The sequence below is a fragment of the Megalopta genalis genome, unplaced genomic scaffold (assembly GCF_051020955.1).
Source record: "Megalopta genalis isolate 19385.01 unplaced genomic scaffold, iyMegGena1_principal scaffold0100, whole genome shotgun sequence".
Classification (NCBI taxonomy): Eukaryota; Metazoa; Arthropoda; class Insecta; order Hymenoptera; family Halictidae; genus Megalopta; species Megalopta genalis.
This window is the reverse complement of record NW_027476169.1, coordinates 272,972-289,132: the sequence shown is the minus strand read 5'-3', so window position 1 is coordinate 289,132 and position 16,161 is coordinate 272,972. Positions and strand designations below refer to the sequence as shown.

General features: G+C 34.0%; 3 protein-coding genes and 1 non-coding gene across 7 annotated transcripts; all 4 read left to right on the top strand.

Annotated features, from left to right (window-relative positions):
* The first annotated feature begins 164 nt into the window (after positions 1 to 164).
* On the top strand, positions 165 to 7,429 carry Glyp (glycogen phosphorylase). 2 transcript variants are annotated; one of them, XM_076528140.1, is made up of 12 exons: positions 165 to 431; positions 518 to 819; positions 3,526 to 3,627; positions 3,709 to 4,023; positions 4,101 to 4,212; positions 4,299 to 4,458; positions 4,533 to 4,692; positions 4,777 to 5,087; positions 5,171 to 5,285; positions 5,430 to 5,612; positions 5,703 to 6,050; positions 6,133 to 7,429. In XM_076528140.1, the coding sequence occupies exons 2-12, from the start codon at positions 577 to 579 to the stop codon at positions 6,616 to 6,618; spliced, it is 2,535 nt and encodes an 844-aa protein (XP_076384255.1). In that variant the 5' UTR covers positions 165 to 431; positions 518 to 576; the 3' UTR covers positions 6,619 to 7,429. The 2 variants fall into 2 exon arrangements, with proteins under 2 accessions (XP_076384255.1, XP_076384256.1); XM_076528141.1 differs by having other exon boundaries at positions 503 to 819.
* Positions 7,430 to 7,574: 145 nt separating this feature from the next.
* Positions 7,575 to 11,400, top strand: LOC117219056 (galectin-8). Of its 2 annotated transcripts, XM_033467928.2 has the most exons (8): positions 7,575 to 7,841; positions 8,805 to 8,919; positions 9,431 to 9,516; positions 9,587 to 9,791; positions 9,878 to 10,075; positions 10,186 to 10,274; positions 10,787 to 10,981; positions 11,063 to 11,400. In XM_033467928.2, the coding sequence occupies exons 2-8, from the start codon at positions 8,881 to 8,883 to the stop codon at positions 11,211 to 11,213; spliced, it is 963 nt and encodes a 320-aa protein (XP_033323819.2). In that variant the 5' UTR covers positions 7,575 to 7,841; positions 8,805 to 8,880; the 3' UTR covers positions 11,214 to 11,400. The 2 variants fall into 2 exon arrangements, with proteins under 2 accessions (XP_033323819.2, XP_076384265.1); XM_076528150.1 differs by lacking the exon at positions 8,805 to 8,919.
* On the top strand, positions 9,063 to 9,135 carry TRNAR-UCU (transfer RNA arginine (anticodon UCU)). Its single transcript has one exon. It is a non-coding gene; the product is annotated as a tRNA-Arg (tRNA).
* Positions 11,401 to 12,008: 608 nt separating the features above from the next.
* LOC117219063 (uncharacterized) lies at positions 12,009 to 16,083 on the top strand. 2 transcript variants are annotated; one of them, XM_033467935.2, is made up of 4 exons: positions 12,009 to 12,355; positions 12,476 to 14,640; positions 14,862 to 15,148; positions 15,278 to 16,083. In XM_033467935.2, the coding sequence occupies exons 1-4, from the start codon at positions 12,281 to 12,283 to the stop codon at positions 15,448 to 15,450; spliced, it is 2,700 nt and encodes an 899-aa protein (XP_033323826.2). In that variant the 5' UTR covers positions 12,009 to 12,280; the 3' UTR covers positions 15,451 to 16,083. The 2 variants fall into 2 exon arrangements, with proteins under 2 accessions (XP_033323826.2, XP_033323827.2); XM_033467936.2 differs by having other exon boundaries at positions 12,010 to 12,355; positions 15,281 to 16,083.
* The last annotated feature ends 78 nt before the right edge of the window (positions 16,084 to 16,161 follow it).

Sequence of the window (16,161 nt, the reverse complement as noted above, 5' to 3'; positions counted from 1 at the left end):
GATGGTGCGAGCGGTGCGTTTGAAAAAAGTGTTCAAATCACCAAATCCGGTCGGTAGTTGCACCGAAAAAATCACGTGAGGCGAAATTAGTGTGTTGCATGTCGCATGCACGCCACGCGCTTGCGCGACCTTAACGCAAGGTGACCGTCTGAAAACTTGCGAAAGATGCGCGTGTTATTCGTCTCTGGGTAGCATACGTGTGTTGTCCTTCCATGGCGCCGGTTTCGACGGATGTATCGTAAAAGTACCGGTCAGTTTTGTGCCTGAATACACTGAAAATCGTCACGAAGCAGGCGATAGATCTTGCTTGTCGAGTCGCTGCCCGGCGAACAACCACACCTGAAAACAGCATTGTTCGTCCGTAAAGATTCGTGTAAATAACAAACTTTTTAAGCAGAGAGATTTTTGTATAAGTTCGCGCGACGGCGAAAGTAAGTTCAGTCGAAGTGTCACGCTATAGATTATTTTAATCTCGCGTGCTAGCGTACCGACGAGTACAAAGAAGTACAAATTGCAGATAAATAATACCGTGTCGAAAGGGAACTCTTGCATCGGGCACAGTACAACGAAACCGAGATGTCTGCTTCAGATGTAGATCATGAGAAAAGGAAGCAGATTTCCGTTCGTGGTATCGTCGACGTCGAGAACGTTGGAAATTTTAAGAAAACCTTCAATCGACATTTGCATTACACGCTCGTGAAGGATCGTAATGTGGCAACGAGCAGAGATTACTTCTTCGCCTTGGCACATAGCGTCAAGGACAACTTAGTGTCTAGATGGATACGTACTCAGCAATACTACTACGAAAAGGACCCGAAGGTATGTTTCTTTTTCGGGGGCATTTTTTTCCCACGATTTACGTTCGTTTCTTTGTAATGTCATTGCAAAGTTACGAATACATAGAACACCGTGAAAGTATCGTTCTGTGATTAATGAAATTAATTCCATTTGTGCGTTTGACATATTTTACCCTAGGTACTTTTTTTCGTATCTAGAGCAATGTTACGATAAACAAAGAACAATAGTTAATATCACGAGTGAATAAATTATCTTTCCAATTTTTCTTTTCTCAAAATTAGTTTCACAATAAATATCCGTCTCCGTAGATATTTTCTCGGTTACGCTGGGTTGTCTGTTGATAAAGAAGCGCATGTAATTATCCGTCGGTCAATGACTGTTCGTATTATTAGTAATAGAAGCGCGGGTAACTTTTTTTTCGTTTGGCAATAAATTTGCAATAAACGCGGTCGTAATAAATTAACGAGCAGTTATCGAGGAAGACCTTCACCTTTTAAACGTTCCGGCTTGCTGGAAACATTTTCGAAATTATTAAGACTCTTTTCGAGGATGATAACGTTTTGTTCAACAAGATTATGCTCCACGATGAAAGAAACGAAGGATTCAAGTCGAGCCGAGCGTGAGTGTACGTACAATTTTCGCAATGGTTCCGAAGTTACGTGTATGAATATACGTATAATACTATTTGTGCAAGAACGATGCTATACCGTGATGAACCTTTGAAATAGATGTGCAACATGTTGCACCGGCTATTTTCGTTTGGCCTTACCATCAGCTCACCCCGAGGTCTCAAGCCAAACAGTTTCCCCATTCTTTTCCCAATGCCATGCTCGCGATAAGATTTTCTTTTGAAACCATTCCAATTACACACGTCGATCGCTTATTAATAATTGTTTAACAACTATTTACGAGGCCGTGTTAATGAACGTCTTACAATAATAACGTGTTTAATATATAAATTAATATTTAATAATATAATGATTGATATAATATTTAATCATTTACGTGTCACGAGCGGATGATTATCGACGATCGTGTATCAAACGAATAGGAAAGTTTTCGGGAGAACTAGGGACTATAGAAGCATTAAGCAAAAAATGAGAAGACGCGATTAAATAAGGTTAATGAATACGAAAAGTTCAAGAGTAAAAGAAAATTAAAAGGGAGATAGAATCGAATGAATTACTACTTGCACTTATTGCAATTTGGAAATAAACGATAATAAAAGCTATAAGTTAAGTAGATAAGTGGGGCGAGGAGATAATCTGCGTCGGCGGATGGAACTAGCGGAATGGAGAGGTGGAGGGGGGAACGGAGCGGGTGAAGAGATAAGCAAATGATCCAGAATTGCTTCCGTGTTAAAAAGATTTTTTCAAGATATACAAGTAATTCGATATCTGTTCGAACTATTACAAACACTTGATTATTCCGAAGGTTATGAACGTTGTATGTATTTCAACTGTTTGTGTAAATCACGTGATGCGCACCTATTAAAAGCCGAGAAGCACGTATATTATGTTCTCTAACTCATTATATGTGTATTTGGATCAAGTCCCGCATTATTTCGAAAACGTTTGTTATTGTATCATATTAGTAAACAGTCTGAAATTCCATACATGTATGATCTCCTGCAGTTTTTACGATATGTATGTTTTTCCTTCATTCAAAGTGTTCGAACAGTTATAACTTTTTTTTTAATATTCCGAGATCGTTCACGCTGCTGCCCCATACAAATTAGGAACCCGAATGGACGCGAATAAACCCGTAATAAAAATGAATTCTCTGCGGCGCCTGCTGACGTCAACTCTCATTCGAAAACGAGTGCCAATTTATTTTTATTCATAGGGCGATCGAAACGACTAAGATAAGATACACGGTGACCCTTTTAGAACGGAATAACTTTTTTATAATTGGGCCAAACGGTCTACATTTTTTTTTTATGTTAGAGTGATTAGTTTACTAGGCGATGGCTAGAAAATTATTTTTAACAATTGTAATTTGTTGGCATGATAAAAGAATTAAAAAATTATGTTTTTCTTTCGACTTTTTTATCTGAGTCTATAACGAAAAAATTTAAAGAATGCGTTGCAAAGAAACAATTTATACGCATGCTGAAAATTTCAGCCACTGAAAGATGTAAAAATGACCTACTTTTGATTGAAATTCGTGAAAAACTTCCATTATCGTGATCTTGTCAAGGTCAATCGATTTCTATGGAATTTTCGTATGCGTATAAGTTACCGAGATCCACAAAACGCATTTCTTAAATTTTCGTTATAGGCTCAGAGAAAAAAGTTGAAAAAACACAATTTTTCAATTTTTTTATCATGCCAACAAATTGCAATTTTTGAAAATAATTTTTTAGCCATCGTCTAGTAAATTGATCACTCTAACATCCAACAAAAAATGTAGACCGTTTGGCCCAATTATAAACAAGTTATTCCGTTTTAAAAGATGCCCGAATATTAATTCGTGTCACTATACATATATTCATTGATTTCGTGATGCGATACGGAAATAGCTATGAGTCATAATTTGTGATAAAAGCTGAGAAATTTTTAATTGGATGAATCATAGTTCAATGTCTTCTTATTTGTTTTTCCGTGCTGCTCGTAATTAGAGCATCGCATTAAATTAAACGTTTAAGTTTTTTTTATTTTTACAAGATAAGATTACATTGCAGTCAACACTTATTTATTTTTAATAAGATAATGCATTTTCTTTTAGAGGGTTTATTATCTCTCCTTGGAATATTATATGGGAAGAACCCTTCAAAACACTATGATCAACTTAGGTATTCAAGGTGCTTGTGATGAGGCTATGTATCAGGTCAGTTTTAAATATTTAGGAGATAAATCGGCAAATGCGGGGAAAGTTAATACAAATTGGTTTTCATTGTCTACGCTGTAGATGGGTTTAGACATTGAAGAATTGGAAGAACTTGAGGAAGACGCTGGTCTAGGAAATGGTGGTTTAGGAAGGCTCGCTGCTTGTTTCCTTGACAGCATGGCCACCTTAGGCTTAGCAGCTTATGGATATGGTATTCGATATGAATACGGAATATTTGCTCAAAAGATTAAAAATGGAGAACAGGTAGAAGAACCAGACGATTGGTTAAGATATGGAAACCCATGGGAGAAGGCAAGACCTGAGTTTATGCTTCCTGTAAACTTCTATGGACAAGTTATCGATACCCCCGAGGGAAAGAAATGGGTGAATACGCAGGTAACGGCTACATGAATAAATAAAACCATACAGTAGTTTGTTTTCAATATATACATATATTATATATTTGTTTGCAGGTCGTATTTGCAATGCCATATGATAATCCAGTTCCAGGATATAAAAATAATGTAGTAAATACTCTTAGACTGTGGTCTGCTAAATCTCCAGTTGAATTCAATCTTCAATTTTGTACGCATACTTTATTGCTTAATACTTAAAATTACGATCTAAGATGTTTAGGAATTATGTAAAAAAATGTTCAATATTATTTTCAGTCAATAATGGTGATTATATCCAAGCTGTAATTGATCGCAATTTGGCCGAAAACATTTCCAGAGTATTATATCCTAACGATAACTTCTTTGAGGGAAAAGAATTGCGTCTGAAGCAGGAGTATTTCATGGTGGCCGCGACTTTACAGGACATAATACGCAGGTATATAACATTGATTACTCAAGTATCATTTGCATTTGCAAGTTCTTTTTACATGTAATTATCACGACTTACAGATATAAAGCTAGTAAATTTGGCTCAAAAGAACATCACCGAACAGACTTTGATTTGTTCCCCGATAAAGTTGCTATCCAACTCAACGACACTCATCCTTCTATGGCCATACCCGAGCTAATGAGGATTCTCATTGATGTCGAAGGTCTTCCATGGGAGAAGGTTATAATTTATTACATTGTTTCATCATAATTGATCTTATATAAAGTTTACTGAGACATTATAACTGCTTGTTTCGTTACAAAGGCTTGGGACATCACAACCAGGACTTGCGCTTACACCAATCATACAGTGCTTCCAGAGGCCCTCGAAAGATGGCCAACAAGCATGTTGGAAAGTATTTTGCCTCGGCATTTGCAAATAATTTATCACATAAATTTCCTACACTTACAAAAAGTTACTGCCAAGTTTCCGAATGATATGGATCGCCTTCGTCGCATGTCCTTAATCGAAGAAGAGGGCGAGAAAAGAGTTAACATGGCGCATTTGTCTATCGTTGGTAGTCACGCTATTAATGGTGTAGCGGCACTGCATTCAGAAATTCTAAAAGCGAGCGTGTAAGTTTTTCTATATTTTAAAGCTGTTATACTTATAATAATAATACTTACAATAATTATACTTATAATTTTCATTATTCTAGTTTCAAAGATTTCTACGAAATGTCGCCAGAAAAGTTTCAGAACAAGACGAACGGTATTACACCAAGAAGGTGGCTCCTTTTGTGCAATCCGAATCTTTCCGATATCATCGAAGAAGTAAGCAAAAATGATATTAATTTTCAAAGCGTTATGTAGAAATGTTTGTATAATTTAACCGTGACGCTTGTCAATTTTGATTTTCAATCAATAATCGATCAGCAAATCGTGGTACAGTTTATTGTTTTATTTATGCATTTCTAGAAAATTGGCGATGAATGGACTGTGCATCTGGAGCAACTGGCGCAGCTTAAACAATGGGCTAAAGATCCAGTCTTCCAACGCAGCATTATTAAAGTCAAACAAGAGAATAAACTGAAAGTAGCACAATTACTTGAGAAGGATTACGGTGTTAAAGTGAATCCCGCTTCTATCTATGATATTCAGGTACATGATTTGTTTGAATACGTTAGAATATATGTTCACGCTACGAGTAAATAATAATAATAACGTATTATACAAATTACATAAAAACAGGTGAAACGAATACACGAGTACAAGAGGCAATTGCTGAATTGCTTACACGTGATTACGCTTTACAATCGAATAAAGAAAAATCCGTCTGCGCCGTTTGTGCCGCGTACTGTCATGATCGGAGGAAAAGCAGCGCCGGGTTATCATTTGGCGAAAAAAATTATAAAACTGATATGCAATGTGGGCAGCGTCATAAATAACGATCCAATCGTTGGTGACAAATTGAAATTGATCTACCTGGAAAATTATCGAGTCACTTTGGCAGAGAAGATAATTCCAGCTGCAGATTTAAGTGAACAAATTTCAACTGCTGGTACCGAGGCATCCGGCACGGGAAATATGAAGTTCATGGTAAACGATTATTTATTTATCGAGCTATTGCTTTGTCGGCATTCATTTTCAAACGTTTGGAATGTTCTATTTGAAATTATAGTTAAACGGAGCACTTACAATTGGTACGTTGGATGGTGCCAACGTCGAAATGGCTGAAGAAATGGGCAATGAAAATATATTCATCTTTGGCATGACAGTCGAGGAAGTTGAAGCATTGCAGAGGAAAGGATATAATGCTCATGATTATTATAACAAAATCCCTGAATTGAAACAATGCATTGATCAGATCCAGAGTGGCTTCTTCAGCCCCAATAATCCAGACGAGTTCAAGGACATCTCCAATGTCCTACTGAACTGGGATAGATTCTATCTGTTCGCTGATTATGAAAGCTACATTAAAATGCAAGATCACGTTAGCAAAACTTACCAAGATGAGAACAAATGGGTAGAAATGGCGATTCATAATATTGCTTCATCTGGAAAGTTTTCTTCGGATCGCACGATTGCTGAATATGCTCGTGAAATTTGGGGAGTCGAACCCTCCTGGCAACGACTTCCCGCACCTCATGAACCACGAGATATTTAAATTATAACTTTTTGTCTTATGTATGTTTTCGCTTACTACGCTCACGACTGACAGTCGTTTTTTTATTTTTTGTTGGTTTTTTTTTTTTTTTTTTTTTGAATAGATAAACGTATTATTCTTGAGAAAGCGTGAGTAATTTTATAAATTAATTTTACAAATAAAGTAGTCAGTGAATTGGCCTCGTCACGAAGTTATAGTTAAACAGAGGAACTTAACAATAGAAGGAATATTTAAAAAAAGTGATTCGTCATATTTATATGTATTCGTCAGTAAGCGATCGAAAATTATTCACACTTCCTTAAAGAAGCGTCTACTGCCTCAAACTTGTTGAAAATGTTACTATTAATAATCATTGACTGATCATCAGAAGGAGAAGAAAATTAAAGTTACGTGAAAGCTTCTCATGTTCCTACATTCTAGCTAACAATATATTTTAATAACAGAAACTCAACTTCATTTTCTAAGAAGATAAAAACGAAAAAGCAGTCTAGTCGATAGAAATTCTTGATGAAAACTTCAAAAGCTATTTTTTTCACACTTTTTTACTTGTAAATAAAGTATCCATTACAATGTTATATAAAAAAAAAGCAAAGAATTTACTCACTGTTAACTAAGTCAAACGTCGCTAAAAAGTTTACAAAACAAACAAAATTAAGGTATTGATCTTAGAACTATAAACCCTTGATTAATGATATTATTAACAAATATTTAATTATATATTTAATAATGTTTATGTTGTATGAAATTTTATTAATACTCTCTAAGAATGCTTTTTAGAAATTTTAAAATTAAATTTTATGGAAAACACTAATGGTTTTTTTTTATTATATATACATACATACGTAAAAAAAAACTGCTAAAAAATTTTATTCTGAAGTGTGTCCAGAAAGAGAACGGTTTGTATATGAAACGAAATTATTACGATTAACTTTTAATTTGTAACTTGTATATTGAAAGTTACCAAGATAATTGTTGACACAAAGATAGAAGATATCTTACATCTGTCTAGCAACCACACCTTAAGTTCGATGAGATACATATCTTGTAATCAGATCGGTTGCATGTATGTACACGGAATTTAAAGTACGTAGTATATTGTTCGAATAAATCATTTTTCACGATTATCAGAAAGTATGTCTGTACACCAAGATGAAATTGTTCTGCAAAGAAGGGAAAATGCTCGCCGTGAATTTTCGTTCGTCGACGAGGATACAATACCCATAGTGAGTATTGATCGATAATAGAAGAATTTAGATCTTAGGTCATAGAAAATGCGAACATAGATTTACGAAAATTGGAGTATTTTTTGTCCCTAACCTTTCTTTCACTCGATAAAATATGTTAGATAACTACACGTTGAGCAATTTGGTTACACCACAAAGAAAATCGGTGCACCGATAAATCTGCATCTGTATCATTTATTTCACATATCAGTTATTTGAACGGTTAAATTGGTCTTTATATACTTCTTTAAATAGCTTACGATTACACTTCGATATTCAAAATTATGAATCAGCAGCTTACGACAAACGAAATAGCATCGAAATATACACACTATAAGATATAGATATTAAACATATATTGTAATATGCTTTTGGGAAAAGCTGTGAAATGTTTGTAGGGTGAAGAATATGTTGTAAAATAAACTTCAACAATACGCACACGTATCAATGTGCTCCATTTATTTTACTACTAATATTCCAATTTGAAATCATGGTTTTTTTACATCTGGACGTGTTTGATATTTTAGATAAAACTGTTTCGATATAATAATTAATTGTTCAAGAAAGAAACGTACGATCTTTAAACAAAATCAAAAATGAACTCAAAAACTGCACACGATGGTTGCAATGAATTTTACTTTCGTATACGTTTTCTATCATTTTGCTCTTTAATGTTGTGTACCTTCTTCATTTGTCAAAGTCCGATAGAAAATATAGATTCTTTTTATTTGTTTCAATTAATATACAGGAAGTTCTACTATGAAATTAATGTACCGAGATGAGAATATCTATAGGTTAGAGTCTAACCGTTATACGACAATAAAAGATTTCGTAGAACGTATAACCACTTAACATTTTGTAATCAGGTTATTACGAACTTTATCTTTTCGTTTATTTTTATAAATTTTGTACGCTTGTTCAAAGAGATCTTTTTATATTCAATCCACATCTTCTTGAATATAGGTGCACGAACGATCATTTCGTATTAAAATCAAGATGAACGGCTGCATCCAAAGAAAAATTGTTCTCATGGAGGCTAATGTCGAGGATTCGAATCAAAACTTTGACTAGTTTTTATGTACGCATTTCCAATATATCAAGTATACAGATTTGCGAAGTATGCAGACGTTGTATCCATAAAAATATTAAAATCTAAGCATGATCACTTCAATAGACTTCCATTGCACAATATTAGTACTCTGAAAGAATCTGATTCACGTAGTCCCTTTGGCGCAGAGGATAGCGCGTTGGACTTCTAATCCAAAGGTCGCGGGTTCGATCCCCGCAAGGGATGATGCGTTTTGCTGTCGAAACGGGAATACTCTTGATTCGATGTGCGCACATTTTTTTTGTTATATTTTTATTATTAATATTTAATCAATCAATTAGTGAATCCTACTTTTTCACACCTGCAAAATATTTAGATGATTGTTTACATTATCTTTTGTTTACATTTATCTGTTCATACTTCGTCCTCGATAGTGAAAGCATTTTTTTATTTATTTTTTAGTTGAAATATATTATACTTAGACATTCTAAAGGACAATATCATATCCGTTGGTGATGTAGGAAAAAGTATTCTGTTCCAGAATGAATCTAAACCATTTCCATTGAGGCCTCTTAAACCATCGTCGGCCATAGTAATTACAGGTTATATACCGCCAAATGTATTAAGGTGATTATATCTGGCTTAATCAAGACAACACGGTGCTTGTACATTTTAATTACTATGTAAAACATTGTAGGTTTTCAGTAAATTTATTATGCAAAACAACGGGTAATGTTGCGTTGCATTTCAATCCCCGTTTGGACAGAGGATATGTTGTACGAAATACGAAATACAAAGGAACGTGGGAGGAGGAGGAAACATGTTCTCCTGCTAGTCATTTAACCTTTCGACACAACTGTTATATACACATTTTAATATTTTGCACGACCAACGCATTTCAGGCAAACGTTTCATTAAATATCTGATTCCGCTATAACTTTAAAAATGCACATATATATATATATCTAAAAGGGAATTATTTTTATAGATTGCGATAAATGGAGAACATTTTTGTGCGTTTTCATACAGAATGTCTTTAGATGACATAGTGAGCCTCGAAATAACTGGATCACTGGAAGACACCAGATATCGACAGCTTGAGTTATTCGTATATCCTGATTCAAAGATATGCAAATCGAGCACTTCTTTGAGTTTGAAAGCCGACAAACCGCTCATCGAGCTTCTCGTATGTTCTTTTTTATTATTTTATTATTTATTTAATAATAATTTTATTATTTATTATTTTATTATTATTTTTTTATTAAATTAAGATTTATATGTGTACTATCTGCACAGAATATGCCAATTACTGTGGATCTTGGAGGTGAATTCAAGATAGGAACTAGATTATTTATAGCTGGAAGATTAAAACTTCTTCCTCATTCGTAAGTTTTCAGTTTAATCGATATATGTATACTTAATATATATATATATACAGGGTGTCCCAAAAATGTCTCGCAATCCGGAAATGGCGGGTTCCTCGGATCATTTGAAGCAACTTCTTCCTTTACAAAAATGTTCTCCGAGGCACCGTTAACGAGTTATTAACGAAAAACAGTGCGCCAATAAGAATCGAGTACGGCTGACGCAAGGCGGCCCAGCCAACCAGCGCGCGAAGCCCAGTTCCGCTCATTGGCTCGGTCGCCTCGCGCCAGCCGAGCTCGCCTCTCATTGGTCACTGTTTTTCGTTAATAACTCGTTAACGGTGCCTCAGAGAAAATTTTTGTAAAGGAAAAAGTAGCTTCGAATGACCCGAGGAACCCGCCACTTTCGGATTGCGAGACATTTTTGGGACATCCTGTATATTTAAATTAATTATTAATTAGTATATTTAAATTAGCAATAATAGTTATATGTTTTAAAAAATGATTAACATTCTTGGATTTTTATTTTACAGATTTTACGTAAATCTGCAAAAAGGAAAAATGATCTATCCTCATCCCACGATTGCTTTACATTTGAATCCGCGCTTTTTATACGGTAGCAACGCGCCCTACGTCGTAATGAACTGTTGGTCAAATGGATCTTGGGGACACGAAGAAAGACATCATGGACATTTATCATGGATGCCCGGTCGTAATTTCCTGCTAACGTCTGTTTCGTTAACTTCATACGAATCCGTCGAAAAATATGATACTTTCAAAGATGTTGACCGTTCGTTTTGATTCAACAGGATTCGTTGCGAATGCGACGCATACTCAATATGGCTTGGCGACAAAATGATTGGTGAATTCAAACACAGATCCGAACCAAGTCTCATCGACACCCTCAAAATATCTGGAGACGTCGTGCTTCATGAATTAGCTATAACGCATATGGTTTAATTAAAGATTCTATGATTTGTTCTTAATTGTATGAAGCGAGTTTACTTTTTCTTTTACCTTATTTTGTAGCACAATTTGTATCATTGGAATTTCACATGAATAGCTTTGTATAATATATATCTGTATCGCAAAACATTTATATACAAATGTAATTAAAATATGTTATATTAAAATTTTCCGTATTGGACTTCTTTTGCATACTTTCGCTGAAATGACAATAAAGAAAATAGAGGTGCAATTCAATTGCGAAATTCTTCTGTACATATCTGAACCTCTTCGTGCGAAGCGATAATAAAGAAGAAAATAGAAATGTATTTATAGCGTACATTGTCTCAATCATTATATAGAGTGTCCCAAAATCATGTTACTTCCGGGAAGTGAGAGGTTCCCGAGATCGTTTGAAGTAACTTTTTCCTTAGCGCAAATGCAATCCGCGGCTTTGTTTACGAGCTATTAATGAAAAACACTGACCAATGAGAGGCGAGTCAGCTGACGCAAGGTGGCTGTGCCAACGTGCAGCCGAACTTACCTCTCATTGGTCAGCGTTTTCCGTCACAGTAAAGCGAGACAACCTCATTGGTCGTCGGTGTGACTCGTTTTGCATATGTCGTGCTGATGTCGTTCTTTCTTGCTTACTCGCCATTTCCTCTCTTTGTCATTGACTATGAGGGCAGCACTGTTCAGCTGTGAATTGTCAACCAATCAGAGCACAGCAATTCGCTGCGTTCTCTCAATTCAAGAACCTCGTTGCCCCTGGATATAGTTCTTGAATTGAAAGATTACTGTACCTGGAAGGCCTGCTCGAATCATTCCGTTAAGTTGGCTGCACCTATATTTCGAATCATTTGTCGACCAATTAGTAGTTTGAAATTAATTTCAGTAAAACAGTGCATACGATAAATACAGATTGCCTGTTTGAAATACTGTTAAAAATACTATAACAAAAAATTCATTTGTAAATTTTTATATCAACAAAATATTTATTGAAATTGAGAATGACAGTAAATATTGTTGAACGGGTGCAGGTATTCCACTGTAAATAAGTGTTGTTTATTTTCGATAAAAATATGTATAAAACTTGCGACAATTATGAAGATGAATTTGAACCAAGAATTATTCCGAAACCAGCTTCTAAATTCGATGTGAGTGTTTCTAAAATAGTTCAATTTTTTTTTTTTTTTAGATATATTCAAACAAGTTCTAAAACAATGACTGTGAATTTTTTAAATTCCTAATATTTTTTTTTATGATTGGATTTTTAGTGTTTAACGTTACCATCAGTTCCCGAAGTTTCTTTAATATTCGATAAACCTGTAAGCTGTAAAACTGTGGATCAAAATGGTTTTTCTCCATCTTACGCAGAATCTAAAGATTTGAGGCGTCAAAATAATGTCTCATCTCCTTTATACGATAATGGTTCTTATGCAGCATGGAAAGAGCAAAACTATTCAGGGAAGCCAGTACCATCTGTGCAGTTCAATTGTGCAACTTCTCCAAAGGTACAACATTGTCAGAATTATAAGACGAACTATTATCGCAAAGAAAGTGGCTTAGGAGAATCTCAAGAAAGTAGTAGCATTTCTAGAAGAGATTTTAGGAGTAGTCCGAGGTATAAAGAGAAAGAAATTTATAGAGAAAGCAATAACGTACATAAACGTAATCATAGAACGTGTGAAGATAATTTAGTACGAGTTCAACAAAAACATAATGATAGCAATATTAAAACAAAACACAAGGACTCTGTAACAAATGTGCCACATGTTATTAAGCCATATTTAAATAGTTGTGATATCAATGAGAAAGAACGTTCTCCATTGGTATATGAAGGAAAATTAGTAACTCATAATTTTGAACAACAGAAAGTATCACTTACTGATTCATGCAACGAAGCTGCCGTACAAAATTTTCCCATGAATTCAAATGGTTTAAAAAGAAATGAGTTTCCATTACCACATTATGTGGGACAACAATACCCTTACTTTAATGCAAATACATATCCCTTTCCGCAGCATCATCCTTGTTCTCCTCATAATATCGATAGTCAAGAAACAGTGAAAAATTTATTACAAATTATAAATAGTCAGAATGAGCAGATCAAGTCTCTGCAAACACAAGTTGATAGACTATTGAAAATGCAGGAAGAGAATTTAAAAGAAAGGAAGAATTGTTCTTGCTCCACTCAAATACAACAGCATGGTCAATTAATTAAGAATAATGAAACTATTAGTTGCAATAGAGTTCCACAAAATTCCAAGCAACAGCTATATCATTATGAGCCATCTAAAAGTAAAGAAACAGGTAATTGTAATGACACCGAAAATGTTAAGCAGACTGAATTGGTGTTAACGGAAACACAATCGAGACAAGCTTTTATGGAACAAAAAGTTTCTATTGGTGTAATGACTAGCTTTGAATTTACTGTACAAAACAGTCCTTTCACTGTGGACATCGAGGATTATGAAAAAAATGAGGGCCAACAAGAAAAAGGAAATTTAAAATTGTGCAGTAGTCTACACGACACTGGTATTGCTCATGAACCACTAAGAAGATATAAGAATTCTTTCAATCGAATACCTAGTGGGCAGTTAGAAAATATAGTTGAAGACTCTGAGAGTTATATGTCATCTAGTCAACAGCAAAGTAGTAATTTAAATGCAAGTATTTCTGTGAAAGATTTAGATAAACAGGCCTATGCAGATACTCGGAAAGAAATAGGTAATCATAGAATAGAATCTCCTAAGTTATGTAAAACTACAAGCACAAAAATAAATCAGACTGAAAATGCACGGAGACATTTCGAAAGAAATAATGAGGAAGAAACAAGGCATTATAAAACATTAAGAATACCAGAATTACAAAATAAGTTAGTAGAATACGATACATTAGAAAATGGCAATCATAAAGCAAATGTTTTTTCCGGTACAAATCAATGTATCAAGTTGAATACACAAAGAGATAACGATTCTGTAAAGACGAACAACTCCTCAAATAATAAATCTGAATATTATAAGAATCATCGAAAAGAAGGTGAGATTGCTGCTAAACGTGGCAGTTGTATCGAAGACAGTCTCATCTTAAATGGTGGAGATTTAAGAATAAATGAAAGGCCGCCGACTCCAGAACCTAGCATACATGTTGAAATGCAGGAATATTCCAGCGATGATGATAGTGAAAGGATTAAACGTAGTTCCAAAGTAGGATGGACTTTTTACAATAATGTCCTAGGACAGGTGAATCAATTGTTGCAGAATTCCTGTGTAATAGATGATCAGCAACAAGATTCGAGAAAAGTGAATCAAAATGAACGAGACGAGACCGAAAATAGAGCATTAGATACCGTTAAAGTTGCTACGCTAGAACAACTAAAAAAACTTGGAATTAGTATAAGCGAAAATCCAGAACATAAAGATACGAATAACAGTAAAAAGTACGTTTTATACTCATAATATCTTATTAGTATGTAAAGATAAATTAATGTCGATTGTGTAAATTTATTCTACATGTAACACAATAATAATATTCATTTATCATTAAACAATGAAATTCAATTATATGATTAATTCTTCTATTACAAAAGTTTTCAATTGATATTTCTTTCGACGATCTCGTTAGTATTATGCACAATAACTTTGATAATTTGTTTGAAAGGATGACCTTTGATTCTTCATACTATCCACGTTTGGATTACCAAGCGAACATGACCCAGGCTACAAGCGCTGTAAATGAAACAAATACAAGCATGCATATGAAAGCGCTAGCTTTGAAATATTTAACTGATGATCAGCTTTCTGAATTAGCCATACAAAGACAAGGTTCAACAGCTGTAAAACATCTTATGGTTAGTAATGTGCAAGGCACGAACATGTCTTTTGCTACAATGCGTTATCTAGAAAGATATCAATTACTTCCTGGGAAGAATAATGTTCAAACAGAAGGTAAGAGGATGAATCATCATAATTTTTGATTGAATGAGGAAACTAAATTAATCATTGTTTATACTTAATGTAAGACATTTTTTTGTAAATGGAATCTGATTTTCTTATTAACAGTTTCTTTTCTTTCAGCAGATATCGATAAAGTACATGTTGAGATACCTCCAAACATTGATGTGAAAGTTGCCAATACAAAAAATAGTCCAGCATTGCAAAGGTTTCCTTTTACTCAAACACCAAGAACGACTTGTCCTAGTAAGATTCTCGATATTTCAACTTTAAAGCAACAACCTAAACTTTTATAAAAATCGACGATGTCGACATACTTGAATTTAAATTTAATGTGCTTTATAATATTTAAACCCTTATTTGTTTTACTGCCAAATTTTGAATGTTTATTATACCGAAATACTGTTTTTTAATCTATCTACTATTATTATATGACAACGTTAACAATGCACTCCTCCATATTTATTTATAAGCAACCAAAGGAGTAAGAACGAATAACTTTCAATTAGACATTTTTACTGTATATTTTACATTCCTTTTATTATATTCTAATATTAGACAGAAATTATTTTAAAAGTTTAATAGTATATGAAGTAGTTTACAGCATAAAAATGTTATATACAAATTGATACAAATCATTTATCTAATAATGCGTAATTGTTATTTTATAGTTGAAAGTTCCATATATTGGGAAAATAATAATTTCGTTTATGACTAATAATGTAAAGACGATATTTTGTGTTCCTATAAAAAGTATACATTTAATAACTTTAAGGTGAAAGACAAAATGTTCCAACAAATTATTATAACAATTGACTAATTAATTATGTAGAATCTTTTTACACAAAGATGTATGTTTCACTTAGTATACGCTATGTAAACTAATACTAAAACGTTACGGTCTATGAATAAATTTGTGATAGAAATTATATGGCTGAATTTGAATTTAAAAGTAATGACCCTCGAAGCGTTGAAAGATTAATATAAAAATACAAAGAATTTTTCAT

What these genes read in the sequence shown, in the direction of transcription:
- Glyp (XM_076528140.1), top strand. Translation starts at nt 577, where the DNA reads ATGTCTGCTTCAGATGTAGATCATGAGAAAAGGAAGCAGATTTCCGTT. An exon ending in TGAATTCAATCTTCAATTTT is followed by an intron (nt 4,213 to 4,298) that starts GTACGCATACTT and finishes TATTATTTTCAG; the next exon opens with TCAATAATGGTGATTATATC. An exon ending in CGGGAAATATGAAGTTCATG is followed by an intron (nt 6,051 to 6,132) that starts GTAAACGATTAT and finishes TTGAAATTATAG; the next exon opens with TTAAACGGAGCACTTACAAT.
- LOC117219056 (XM_076528150.1), top strand. Translation starts at nt 7,752, where the DNA reads ATGTCTGTACACCAAGATGAAATTGTTCTGCAAAGAAGGGAAAATGCT. An exon ending in ACGAGGATACAATACCCATA is followed by an intron (nt 7,842 to 9,430) that starts GTGAGTATTGAT and finishes ATTCTGTTCCAG; the next exon opens with AATGAATCTAAACCATTTCC. An exon ending in ATACCGCCAAATGTATTAAG is followed by an intron (nt 9,517 to 9,586) that starts GTGATTATATCT and finishes AAAACATTGTAG; the next exon opens with GTTTTCAGTAAATTTATTAT.
- LOC117219063 (XM_033467935.2), top strand. Translation starts at nt 12,281, where the DNA reads ATGTATAAAACTTGCGACAATTATGAAGATGAATTTGAACCAAGAATT. An exon ending in AACCAGCTTCTAAATTCGAT is followed by an intron (nt 12,356 to 12,475) that starts GTGAGTGTTTCT and finishes TTGGATTTTTAG; the next exon opens with TGTTTAACGTTACCATCAGT. An exon ending in GAATAATGTTCAAACAGAAG is followed by an intron (nt 15,149 to 15,277) that starts GTAAGAGGATGA and finishes CTTTTCTTTCAG; the next exon opens with CAGATATCGATAAAGTACAT.